The sequence below is a fragment of the Pan troglodytes genome, chromosome 11 (genome assembly GCF_028858775.2).
Source record: "Pan troglodytes isolate AG18354 chromosome 11, NHGRI_mPanTro3-v2.0_pri, whole genome shotgun sequence".
Classification (NCBI taxonomy): domain Eukaryota; kingdom Metazoa; phylum Chordata; class Mammalia; order Primates; family Hominidae; genus Pan; species Pan troglodytes.
In genome coordinates, this window is record NC_072409.2 from 65,579,860 (window position 1) to 65,593,670 (window position 13,811).

The following is a 13,811-nucleotide window of genomic DNA, read 5'->3' on the forward strand; positions in this document are numbered from 1 at the left end:
CCTCTTCCGCGCGCCCCTGCCCAGCTCCGGCCCTTCCCTATCGGGAGCGCGCGCGGCCCGCGGCACTGGCGCACGCCCGCTTCGCCCTCGCTCGGCTCCGGCTGGTTCCGCCGCCGTGCGCGCCGCCCGCGCTCCTGCTGCGGCGAAGCTGCCAGCCCGGGAGCCAATTAGCGCTCGGCTAGGCGGGGTCCACTTCCTCGTCGGCCCGGCGCGCGCTCTGGACTGCTCCGGCGGCCGCGGGGCGGGGCGGGGCACTCGGCGGAGCCACTCTGCCTGCGTCCGCTCTTCCCGCATCCAAGGGTGGGCGCCAGTCCTAGGAGGCGCACGGTTGTAAGCCAGACAAAAAGAACTGGGGTGCCCGGAGTGCCAGGTGGCGGGCAAGCGGTGGGCTTTTCGGCGGGGTCTTTAGGATTTGCAGCTCCAGGAAGCGAGATGTCGAAGCCGCCACCCAAACCAGTCAAACCAGGTGAGGGAGGTAAGGTAGGCGCTTGCCAGGTCCTGCGACCGCCGCGGTGCCGGCGCCTCCTCTGCAGCTTGGCAGGGAGGACCCGGCGCGCACCCGGCCCCGAGCCTGGCTTCCGAGATCGGCCCCACCGGGATGGGCGCTCTTAGTTTTGCGTTCGCTGTTACGGAGGAGGGATCGATTTTGATAGCAAGAGGATTTCGAGGATTTATATATATATATATATATATATATATATATATATATATTTAAAGGGGAGTAGTCCTCACTTTTGCTACGTTGTCATTCGCTGAAACTTTCAGAGGGTGTGATGGCAACGTCCCATCGAAGTTTTCCGGAAAGACAGGGCCATTGATCTCCCTTTAAAAAATGTCATGAAATGATCTTTAGCCACTTCCTCTTTTCTCAGTGTTTGTCACTGTCAAGTTAGGGTTCCTGACGGGCCAGAGCGAACGGGAAGTGCAATGCCTGCAGGGTGGGGTGGGCGAGCGAGCCTCCCTCGGGCCTTAAGCGTGGAGCAGCGTTTGAAATTGACCTCGGGATCTTGGGAAGAGCGTTTAGAAAAAAACCCTATACTCGCGCTCCTGGTGGAAAGAATCTAGGATGCGGCAGTGATCTCAGCTGTTGCTATTTGGAAGTGTCATTTTATCATCTCCTTTGCCTTTGCTCTCCCAAAGACGTTGGCGTGCTAAACCTGAGAGGGCTGAGATTACTAAATTCCTCAAAGCAGTTTTCTGGGCGGATTGTCCTGTTCATTTTTGCTCTGTTCTTAGAATATTTTCTGTGATATGCAGAAATAAGATAATTGTAAAAGAAACTGACGTATTTTAATTAAAAGTTGTAACATACTGTTCCGCTCATTCATTTGGGTAGGTAATTAGAAAGGACTGACGTATTTCAATACTTTAACAACTCTTACGTGCATTCATTTGGGTAGGTAATTAAGGGAAATACAGGAAATGGAAGATAAATGGCTCCGATGTATTCTTGGGTTTTTTCTTCCCATAGTGTAATTTCGGTATAGCGAAATGCTGAAATTTAATCCATTTACATCAAATTTTGAAGTAACTTTCGTTGCAAGAGATGAGTTTCAGTGATTACGTTTTTCCTTGATTTTCCTAAACCCTATAGCTTTCATACTTATCTAGTTTTGTTTCTTTGCGTTCCTGCAGTTGGAGTATGAAGTCCCTTTATTTGATAATCATGTACGTACGTATGTGGAATAGTGCTTCACTGAGGACTGACATCTTGGTGGGCTGAGTGTGAAGGAAGTTGCTGAGACTGGCTCTGCCCTGGGCAAAGATGGGGCACAGCTAGAGTTGGGTTCTGCATTGCATTAGATGTGGAATCTGATGAGAAATTTCCATTTTAAGTGCATATGTATGAGGTAGCTTTCTAAATTCAGTTGCAAATCAGGACCTTAAGTATCTAACAGTGCAGAGTTGTTCTTTGATAGCCAAACAATATTTTATTTATCTTATTTTTTTCTGATCACCTGCTGCCAGTTGAAATACGTTAAAGAATGCCCTTTTTAAAAATCTCTTCAGGCGTATTAAATGCTGTCTATATTGCAAATGGAGGGACATTGACAGGTGTGTGTGTGTGTGTGTGTACACAGTAATGTATACATGTGGGTTCATTCACACTTGGGGGTTTAAGGGTCATCCTGTTACTAATTGTGGATACATTCCCAGGAACCTCCTTTCTCCTTCACATCAGAAAGCTTATGGTTAAACATGACAGGTGTTTAGAGGGAACTTTGCATTTTATTTTATTTTAATTTGTTTTATCTGGTCCTTGATTCAGGATAAAGGGAATTTTGAATCAACATTAATTTACAAATGAGATCCAGACACAAAGTTACCATAGAAATGGGTTTGCCAGTTTAGTAATTTACAGTGAGAAACATTACTGCCAATCAGAGTTGAAACTTTGTGTGGGCTAGCTTAGTTGAAGAAAAAAAAAAAAAAGCGATGGCCAGGAGCAGTGGGCCATGCCTGTAATCCTAGCACTTTATGAGGCTGAGGTGGGAGGACTGCTTGAGGCTAGGAGTTTGAGACTAGCCTGGGCAACATAGCAAGACCCCGTCTCAACAGAGTACAAAAAACAAAAACAGAAATGTCCTATTGTAGTACTGTCCCACATTTACTGTGTGTTAGGCAATGGTATAGTCACTTTATTTGCTGCTCTCAACAATCTTTTGAGATCAGTACCATTATATTGTTCCTGTTGCACAGATGGGGAAATAAAGATGCGCAGAAATGTTATTTAACTTGTCTAAAGTCAACAGTTAGAGTGGGGGATGTAGCAGGCAGGATTAAAACCCAGGTAGTCTGGCTTTGAAGTCTGCACTCTTTTTTTTTTTTTTTTTTGAGACAGACTCTCGCTCTGTTGCCCAGGCTGGAGTGCAGTGGCGCAATCTCGGCTCACTGCAACCTCTGCCTCTCGGGATCAAGCAATTCTCTGCCTCAGCCTCCCGAGCAGCTGGGATTACAGGCAGCCCGCCACCATGCCCGGCTAATTTTTTTTTTTGTATTTTTAGTAGAGACAGGATCCAGGCTGGTCTTGAACTCCTGACCTTGTGATCCACCCTCCTCGGCTTCCCAAAGTGTGGGATCACTGTGCCTGGCCAAAGTCTGCACTCTTAACCATTTGCTATTCTGCCTTAAGTCATAGTGCTCCATTCACACTGGCGATCAAATGTGTATTTTAGAGCTGGTGGTCAGGAAGTCGAAAGGGAGGGGCCTCTGGTCTACAGACTTTCTTGTCACAAATGCACATAAAGGTCAGCCCCTGGTTGACAGCAAGGAGAGTGGTGTGGAGCTTTACTTTCTTGTCCTGCAGGCAAGCTGCATGGATAAAAATCTCCAAAGACAGCATGGGATTGGGGGCTTTGGGGTTGTATTTAATTTTTTGGTTTGTTTAAACCTTGCCTCATTCCAAAAGGACTTCTAAAAATACACATGATCTGAGAGAGAGGAAAAAGTAAAGATAAAGCATGGTCATCTAGAGGAAGGGAAGAATAGTAAGATGAAACAAGAGGAAAAGTTAGCTTACAGACAGACCTGCATGTGTAGTAAGGTCACTGTAGATTTGGCTCTCAGCTGCAAGCAGAGAGAAAAATCTCAAGATTCATAGTGCTCATAAAATTAAAATGTGTCACTTGCTCTGAAAAGTAGTTATTTTAATGGCATTGAGATCTGAGACAGATTTTCCTGTGGGTTCTCTTAAAGTATTGGAGTGGCCTGGATATCTCTAGCAGAAATACAAGACAGAACATCCTAGCCATGTTTCTTATAGCTTCTTTCAGAGCAAGATCTGGGCAAAACAGCATGGCTCAATTCAGTAGACAATACTAAAAGGAAAGGAGCTAGGTGAGTAAGGACAAAGGACTTGCTGGAAGATATTAAAAACAAGGGACATTAAGCTATAATGCAGGCTAATAGCATCTTTCCGGCTGATCAGCACATCCCCAACAGGGGGCCGGTTTGTGGAAGGAGGCTGCCCAGGGAAGTCCCGGGCAGATGCTAGTGGGAGACCCTGGCCATTTTTGTACCATCTGGAGGATAGATCAGGGTTACCTTGTTTGGGTTTTTGGCCATATCCAGAATTCATTTGCTAAACAAATGTTTCTTAATAAATGTAGCTCATATTTTAGGCCCTGTGCTAGACACTGGGGTTCCAAGGAACAATAATCTATGGTGTCATTCACGAGGGTCCTGAGTCTAATGGGGAAGACGTATGTATCTACACATATTACCTAGAGTATCCCATATTTACAAGTGGATGGCTGATCTCATTCATTTTGTTTTTTTTAAAAAAGCTTGTAAGTAAAAATATAATTTTTTTATTTTTAGAAAATTTAGAAAAAGGTAAACAATAAATATATAACTAAAATATAGAAATCATCCCTGTCATCTACTGATAATCACTATTTACATTTGGTTGAATATTCTTTCAGGTTTCTTTCTTCTTCACATCCATTTCATTTCAAAAAAGAAAATAAAAACAATTACCCTCAGAACAGCATCTCAGCTTCCGTTTGAAATGTCTTGCTGTTGGTTGGCATATGTTTCCAAAAGGCTATATGGTATTGCCTGCATTCTGCTTGAAAAATCAATTCTGTCGCAGTTTGACCTTTCCTTGCTTACTGATTTTGTTTCTATAGAATCACTTTTGGCCACACAAGGTCTGTCATTGAAACTTTCTCCCTTAACTGTTATCTGTGCCACCATGGTACTCTACTAAGATGTGTTGCAATTTCGTGGTCTTCAGCTCATTCTTTATGATACCCTCTTTCTTTCTCTCTCTCTCTTTTCTTTCTTTTTTTTTTTTTTTTTTTTTGGAGATGGGATTTTGCTATGTTGACCAGGCTGGTCTTGCTCTCCTGTGCTCAAGCAGTCTTCCTTCCTGAGCTTCCAGAGTATCTGGAATTATAGGTGCTCACCACCAAACCTGGCTGGGACCCTCCTTTCCTTTTTCTGAATGAGTACAACCTCTTAGTTTTACACGTATAGCATTTATGTTGTTTTCAGCCACTCTCAGAAGCCTTGCAGTTCAATGAGCGTGAATCTGTCTGGCTTGTAGAAAACAGAACTTTTGTTCTCGTAAAATCTTTTTAAAAATATTTCATTCTGAGAATAAGAATGGGCCAAAGGATACTGAATGAGATTTGGGCTGTAGAATCATCTCATTCTAAGCAGGTTTGGTAACTCTCTATTGTAGTTGGAAACCTGGTGTCTGACCTTGGCCATTTTTTCCAAATGGCTTATTGATTTTGCTGGTGAAAGTAAAGCATAAATATTTCATGTGCCTTGTGAAAATAAATTCATGGAACTTTGAAGAAGCAAATGTCAGTGTTTCAGGTTTTTTTGTTATTCAGAGTAAAAACATCATAAAACTTAAAAGACATCACACGCATGCTGCTTAAATAACATTTTTGAGAAAAAAAGGTTTTTATCTAAAATGAACTTAATTTTTATGTATTTTTTACCCCAACAAAGGAATTAATCAAAAGTGAGGTGAAATATGCACGTGAATAGTCTTCTTTTATAAACTTGATACTTTTTATACCCGTTGGCAGAATAAAGCCTGAGAAACATCTTGAAAATTTCACAATGATGATGATAATGGGAATGGTTAACATATATTTGGCCCCATATGTCAGGCACTGCACCCAGCACTGTGTATGCTCTGTCTCCTTTAATTATTCTGACTTTCCTATCAGGTGGGTGGGTCCTCATATCCCTGTTTTATGGATGAAGTAGTACTTAATGAGGTCAAGTAAACTATCTAAGATCTCAAAGCTAGTGAGTGGTTGGTATGACCTGGAAGTGGAACAGAAGCTTTAATTGAGTCCATGCATATGAGCAGAGAAACCTGCCAGAGATGTTATTGGGTTGGACCTGCTTTTGTTGGACAGTCATTTTATTAGCTTATGCAGTTGTATTATTGGTATTTGGTTTGTGTAACTGCCCTCTTTCAATGGATCCGTATTAGAGCATTAAACTATGCACTTTTTGAGAGTGGAACAGTCTTTTATTTCTTTGTAACTGCACAGCCACTAAATCGTTATGAATGACAGATAATGTAAAACGCTTTGATACAAAAAAAAGGTGGTTTTTTTTTTTTTTTTTTTTTTTCCTGAAAGAAGGTGGGGGTGGACTCAGAGACTGTGATTGGGCTTTTCTTGTAGCTTTACTACAAAGTAGCAAAGGCTGGAGGTTATGTGCTTCTGATAAGCATTCCTCCCTTCTGGAAATACTGGGGTCCCCTCCCTTGGCGTTTCAGCATTCCCACAATTTGACTTACGTGACTAGTGCAGTGAGATTTTCTAATACACACCTTATACCTCAGGGCATAACAGAACCCATTGCCAAAGTTGTCCTCACTTGCTTAATGGACAGGGAAAGACTACATTAAAAAAAAAAAAATGATACAGGGACACCTTTCAGTGGGCTGATATGAGTGAGGTGTCAAGATTCTCTATCAAATTAAAGGAGTTTCAGAAAAATGTACAGGCCAGGCACAGTGGTTCACACGTGTAATCCTGGCACTTTGGGAGGCCCAGGCAGGCAGATTGCTTGAGCCTAGGAGTTTGAGACCAGCCTGGGCAACATGGTGAAACCTTTTCTGTACAACAAATATGAAAAAAATTGGCTGGGCTTGGTGGTGCGTGTTTGTAGTCCCTGCTACTTAGGAGACTGAGGTGGGAGGATCACTTGAGCCTGGGAGGCCAAGATCGTGCCACTGCACTCCAGCCTGGGTGACAGAGCGAGACCCTGTCTCAAATAAACAAACAAACAATACAACACAAATATTAGAACCAGGAGAACTTCCTGGTTCTTTTAAATAACTACGTAGTATTCTGCTGAGCTCATTTAACCAGACCCTAATTAACGTACTTCTGGATTGTTTTCAATCGTTTGTTATAACAAATAGTCTCCCAATAGTATTGTTGTTGCTTACACATGTAAATCCACAGGATAAAGTCCTGGCAGTGGGATTTGTTGTTTCAGAGGGTAAGTGCACTGCTGTTTTCGTAGAAATTTCCAAATCGCTTTTCAAAGAGGTCGTACCAGTTTACTTCTCTACCAAAAATGTACGACCATGTCTTAAACAGAAAAATCTCAGTGCTTGTGATAGGAGATGTTATCAAAGTGTGGTCAGAGGGCTGGGAAGAACGGGGCAAGGAGCTTGAGGCAGTTGAGAAGATGTCACGGAAGAGGAGTAATCTAAGCAGAGTTCCCAATGCTGAGTAAGAGTTTGCTGGGCAGCAAAGGGGGAAAAGTCATTTGATTCAGGCAGAAAGGAAATAATGCATCCTCCTGTCCACATTTGTCTAACTAAATCAGGGCTAAGCTTGTTTCAGAGAAGTCAAGGAAATTTGGTATGTGCACGGAGAACTGTGAACCAGATAATTTTCTCTGAATAAAGAGAAGGCCGTTTACCCAGTGTAACAGTTTGTGAAAAATGGTATTGCTCCACACAGAAAGCAAGAATTTAAATGCACACGTCAGCCCTCTTCACAGATTGCTTATCTGTTTCTCAGAGTGCTAACAGTTGCTGTAGGTGTTTAGTTTAGGGCAAGGAGTTAAAGAGATTTAGCAACTGCAAATCAATTAAACAAGTTACTGGTGTGACTGCTGTGGCCCCCTCTTTTTTTTTTTTTTTTTTGAGATGGAGTCTCGCTCTGTCGCCCAGGCTGGAGTGCAGTGGCGCGATTTCGGCTCACTGCAACCTCCGCCTCCCGGGTTCACGCCATTCTCCTGCCTCAGCCTCCAGAGTGGCTGGGACTTACAGGCGCCCGCCACCACGCCTGGCTAATTTTTGGTATTTTTAGTAGAGTCAGGGTTTCACCATGTTAGCCAGAATGGTCTCGATCTCCTGACCTCCGTGATCCACCCGCCTCGGCCTCCTAAAGTGCTGGGATTACAGGCGTGAGCCACCGCGCCCGGACATGCCCCCTCCTTTTTATTCTTCCAGTCATTTACCACTTTATGTCTGTGCATGTGTAGGATTTTTAGAAAGCCACAAGGCAAATTTCTCAGCTTACATTTGGGATTAGAGTTGGGGGATGGTTTTATATTTGTGCATTTTGATTGGCATGGAATTTAAAAGTCTTTAGCATCCCTTATAATTTGATAAGCTATTTTGGTTTTATATTCTTGGGACCGAAGAATGCATCTAATGTGGATCTTTTCTGCTGGGTGCTCCCAATTTCCAGGGAGCCTGAGGGCAATTTGAATTCAAATTAAGGGAGACCCTCTAACCAACTCAGTTTATACTCATGCTAGAGGGACTGTCTCAGGCCCTTTACAAGGGTCTCCCTGGCATCCCTACACTCCAGGAATTTTGCTTGGTTCTGAGAAACTCATGGATTCTATTTTAGGATTCCCGGCTTCCCAGCCAGGACTTACTCCCATGAGACAAAGAAATGACTACAACCTGGAGGTTATCTTGGAATGTCTGTGTGTCTTCGAGGAACTTCCTGACCAAATCCATATTTGGGGAGAAGATGCTTCCAAACTTTAGCTCGCTGAGTGTGGGTTAGACGGGGTTGGCTGAAAGAAGCCCCTCTAGGTTTTAGACACAGTTGGCAGGTATCTCAGACTCCAGAAGATTTGGAGGATCTCGGAGTCTCATCCTTCCTTATTTGAAAACCAAACTCTTATGCTTATGTCTGAAATGTTGACTACCCAGGTTCACAAGACTTTCTGGCTAGCATGTATTATTTCATTGCTTTTTTGGGCTTATTGTTTTGATGAGTCAGTGCTCAGATTTATCTGATGCTAGCCCTGGGAGGACTTCATCTGAAGGTATTCCTGCCGGTTTTTCAGGCAAGGAAAGTGTCCATGAAACTTTGCAACAGAAACCATTCCTGCCAAAGTTAATATTCTGAATGGTGTACCAAACTTAAAATTGTTTTCGACCACATTTTTCTTTGGGGGAATAAATCATTCTCTTTGATCTCTCTGCATTCAGGTCATCCAAGCAACTGCTCACTAGAACCTGGGCCTATCCGAAGCTGAAATGTGAGGTAGGAGTCACTGCTATGGTGACTGCCTGCTTCCGCTTTCAGGGAACCCTTCCCATCTGACAGGGCTTCTGGTCCTTGCCTAAGGCCTTTGCACTCTTGAAAACCTATTCTGTATCTAAATATTGGGGCTCTAAAGTGTAAACGAAAAATAAAACTCTAAGCTCCCCAACCAATGGAATGGACCCCTCCCCTCAGCCAGATTTAACCTGAAAAGCTACTTCAGACCATGATAAACTGAGTTATAATCAACTTTACATTTTCCCAAACATCAAGTCTTCAGTGTCTTGATGGCCATTCATGAACAACCACATTTTTTGAGGATCTCATTGGAATCTGTGCATATAAAGCCCCAGACATATTTAGGTCTCCAGAGTTGGTATTACTGTTATAATCAACTTTACATTTTCCAAACGTAAAAGTCTAGTGGGGGTTGGACATGCTTCATTATGAGTGGGATGAACTTCTGGCCCTCCTGCCGTCCCCTCTTTTTTTTTTTTTTAAAGCAACAGCTCCATTAGCACCAATTTTGTAGTTAACTTGCTAGGTGACCTTTATAAGTCACTAGACTACTTTATGCCTCAGTTTCTTTTTTTTTTTTTTTTCTCTTTGAGGCAAGGGTCTGGCTCTGTTGCCCAGGCTGAGTGTGGTGTGATGATCTTGGGCTTACTGCAACCTCTGCTTCCTGGGCTCAAGCGATCCTCCCACCTTAGCCTTCCCAGGAGTTAGGACTGCAGGTGTGCATCACCATGCCTGGCTAATTTTTGTATTTTTTGTAGAGACACAGTTTTACCTTGTTGCCCAGGCTAGTTTCTTCATCTCATGCTAAATCTGATTTGAAATCTTCTTCATGGCCTCATACTGGCCTCTCAAATAATTTCTCACATTTCTGACTAATTTCATTTCGTGCTCCTTCTCCTAGACTCCTGGGCCATTTTCAATGATCCCCTTCCCAACTCCCAGCTACTCAGTGCTCAGCAGCATGTGGATAGAAACATATGGAGGAATTAAACACACCAAGCAAAGGCTTTTCATAAGTCCAGATTTCCATGAGAAACAACAAAGAGGTGGAAAAGGATAGGATGAGGGTTAGGAAGGGGGCGTAATGTACTAATAATTAGGCCTGATCTGATTCACTTAGGCTCTCGCTACATAGGGCAGAATTTTTTTTTTTCTTTTCTTGTAGCTGTCTAGAGAAAGAGAACACTGGGGTCTCCCTGCAGGAATATGTCTGGGGCTTTATATGCACAGATTCCAAGGAGACCCTTGCAAAATGTGGTTGTTCTTGAATGGCCATCGAGATACTGAAGACTTTTTATGTTTGGAAAATGTAAAGTTGGTTATAAGTTAATAACATCAACTCTGTAGACCCAAGATGTGAAAATACTACGTATTCTACTAGATTTTAGAAATTCTCTGTGCAAAATATCATTCAGGATCCTCTTGTCTCCTCTCATGCTATTTTTTCCCATCTCTTTTGGAGGTGATAGTTTTAAGCCATAGATTTAAATTAAGACCTTGCTTTACAGAAATCATTGTATTTGATTCCAGAGAGGAGGGTTTTCAGTGCTTATCTCTAGAAGAGGGAGGACTAATCTGCTAAGAGAATGATTCTCTCCCTACCCATCACTCTGCCAGCTATACTGGCAGAAACCAAAAGCCTCTTTTTTTCTTTTTTATTTACTTATTTATTTTAGAGATGGAGTTTCGCTCTTGTTGCCCAAGCTGGAGTGCAATGGCACGATCTTGGCTCACTGCAACCTCCGCCTCCTGGGTTCAAGTGATTCTCCTGCCTCAGCCTCCTGAGTAGCTGGGATTGCAGGCATGCACCACCATGCCCAGCTAATTTTTTGTATTTATAGTAGAAATGGGGTTTCATCATGTTGGCCAGGCTGGTCTCGAACTCCTGATCTTAGGTAATCCATCCACCTCGGCCTCCCAAAATGCTGGGATTACAGGGGTAAAGAAAATAACATTTATATATTTAAAGAGATTCTGATAAATGGCTTTTTTTTTTTTTTTTTTTTTAAATTAAGAAAAGGTCTTGTTCTGTCACCCAGGCTGGAGTGCATGGCTCACTGCAGTCTCAACCTCCTGGGCTCAAGTGACCCTCCTGCCTCAGCTTCCTGAGTACCTGAGACTACAGGCATGTGCTGCCAAGCCCAACTATTAAAAAATTTTTTTTTGTACAGATGGGGTCCCACAGTGTTGCCCAGGCTGGTCTGATGGGGTCTCCATAGTGGGACCTCCTGGGCTGAAACAGTCTTCCCACTTGGGCCTCCCAAAGTGTTGGGAATTAGGCTGGGTGTGGTGGCTCACACCTGTAACCCAGCACTTTGGGAGGCCAAGGCAGGTGGATCACCTTAGGTCAGGAGTTCGAGACCAGTCTGGCCAACATAGTGAAACCCCATCTCTACTGAAAATACAAAAAATTAGCCGGGTGTGGTGATGAGCGCCTGTAAACCCAGCTACTCGGGTGGCCGAGGCAGGAGAATCGCCTGAACCTGGAAGGCGGAGGTTGCAGTGAGCCGAGATAGTGCCATTGCACTCCAGCCTGGGCAGTAGTGTGAGACTCTGTTTCAGAAAAAAAAAAAGTGTTGGGATTACCAGCATGACCCACTATATCTGGCCAAAATGGCAATTTTAAGAACATAGAATTATACTTATGGGAATAAATTTTGTTGCTATGGCTTTAGAATTCAAACAAAAATCATTCTATTCATAGTTGAAAATTATTATAGTGCTCAAGTGTTAGTTTTCCACTAAGTATCTTAAAACCAAAGGTAAAGAACTACAATTTGTTACGACAGATAGCAAGAGATAGCAGGTTACTTCTGCATGTAGACAGTGGGTATAGAAGGATATCAAATTCCTAGTGATTATTCTGAAAGCCTACAATTTAAATGACCACTGCATATTGGTGGCAAGCCACTGCCCCAGAGAGCACTGATTTTTCCTTCTTCTGTCTCTGTGAGCAGAGGTTATTCTCATTGCCACGCCATCCACATCTTAAACAGTAAATAGTTCTGCAGGCTCAAGGGCTTGGGAGGGGACCAAGGCATTCCTAGAAGTTTAAGAAAAGATTCCATTGTCTCCATTTCCTCCCTCCTTGTCCATGTGCCCATGTTCATAAAAAGATAAAATGATCTTCTGGGCATCCATCAGTGAAAAAGAGTTTTTAAAAAAAAAAGTCTCTGAGGCCAGGCGCGGTGGCTCACGCCTGTAATCCCAACAGTTTGGGAGGCTGAAGCAGATGGATCACTTGAGGTCAGGAGTTTGAGACCAGCCTGGCCAACATGGCTAAACCCTGTCTCTACTAAAAATACAAAAATTAGCCGGGCTGTGGTGGCGCATATCTGTAATCCCAGCTACTCTGGAGGCTTAGGGAGGAGAATCTCTTGAACCTGGGAGGCGGAGGTTGCAGTGAGCTGATATCAGGCCACTGTAGTCCAGCCTGGGCAACACAGTGAGACTCGTCTCAAAAAAAAAAAAAAAGTCTCTGAGCAGCTGCAACCTCAGGGGTAGGTCTGACCCGGGGCCTTGGCGTGGCTGAAGGTAAGAATTTGACCGTGGAAGTATTGTCACAACTCTCCCCCACCTTCCAGGAGAAAGGGGGATTTCGGCAAGAATGGTCCTGTAATTTACCGTATTTTAATTACAGCCCCAGAAACCACAGCTTTTCACTTCCTGGCCTTCCCGTTCTCTGGGGAAATCCTAAAGGACTCCATTCTCTTGTGCTTCCCTTCCTCCACCCCTAATTTGAGCTGGCTTGGAAAATACCTTGACATTTCTTAGGGTTAAAATTCTCCCCTGGCCTTTCTGGGAGTCACTTGGACTCCTTCGGTCTTTCCAGATCCTCCTGACTTATGCCTAGCCCCTCCTTCCCGTAAACAATCTCGACTCTCAGGACCGGGCCAAGCTGGAGAAAGGGCTCACCACCTGGGCTGTCTAGGCGGAGCCCTGGAGTGGAGTCAGGGTGTCAGGTCAGGTAGGTCAGGGCGTCAGGTCAGACATTTCCAGGTCACCAGGCAAGCCACTTTTATGATAGGAATGTGGCTCTTAGGAACACAACACCAACCTTTTGAAGTAGCACTGCTGTGACTTGAGAGAGGATGCAATTAGGGAAACAATTTTCAGTTTAAAGGCTGTTGTCTTAGTGAGTAGATGATCTTGGAAGAAACAGATACTTTGGACAGCTTGTTAGTTTCTCATAGATGACCTTTCTGAACTCGTTTTCCTCTTTTTGGGTCTGTTAGAATTTGAGATATGGACTTTTGTGGAGGCTCTTGTACGTGCTACATAAGAACATTTGAATCCTCCTGTTTTCTGAACAAAGAGGGGCTCCGTTTTCAAAGATGTTGATAATCCTTTGCTCTTTATTTTTTCCTCTTGTGTTTTATAATCTTTCTCCTATGTCCAAAGTTTGTATTATTTTACCAGAGTTCTAATATTAGCTAGAAATAGTAAAATACCCTCAGCTACCAACTTGGCCCCTGTGTATCTGTTGGGTCAGCTTTGATTGAGCTCTTAGCTTAAGCTCAGTTCTGTCTGTAGTGATTCCCATTTTGTCTTCTTAGATGTTGTGTATATCCTGGTCTCTATATCAGGTTTGAAAGAGGTTGCACTATAAATAAAGGGCATATTTATATCATCATGTTGTCTTGCTAGCATGTGTCTTCATAGAGAGCCAAGAGTAAGGCCATTAAAAAATTTTTTTAAATTATTATTTTCTTTAGGGATGGCTTCTTGCTCTGTCACCTAGGCTGGAAGGGCAGTGGCACAATTATAGCTCACTGCAGCCTCCTGGGCTCA

The 13,811-nt window shown here is 43.4% G+C and overlaps 1 protein-coding gene across 4 annotated transcripts in view; it reads left to right on the forward strand.

The window, feature by feature from the left end:
- The first annotated feature begins 293 nt into the window (after positions 1-293).
- Positions 294-13,811, forward strand: part of OSTF1 (osteoclast stimulating factor 1) — a 58,508-nt gene continuing 44,990 nt past the window's right edge. For 2 of the 4 annotated variants that reach the window (XM_520078.8, XM_063787778.1), the window contains exon 1: positions 302-466. In XM_520078.8, coding sequence (XP_520078.2) covers positions 433-466 — 34 coding nt within the window. In that variant the 5' untranslated portion in view covers positions 302-432. Of the gene's footprint in view, positions 476-13,811 lie in introns of all 4 variants that reach the window. The other 2 variants (XM_009456742.5, XM_009456741.5) reach the window with 2 other exon arrangements.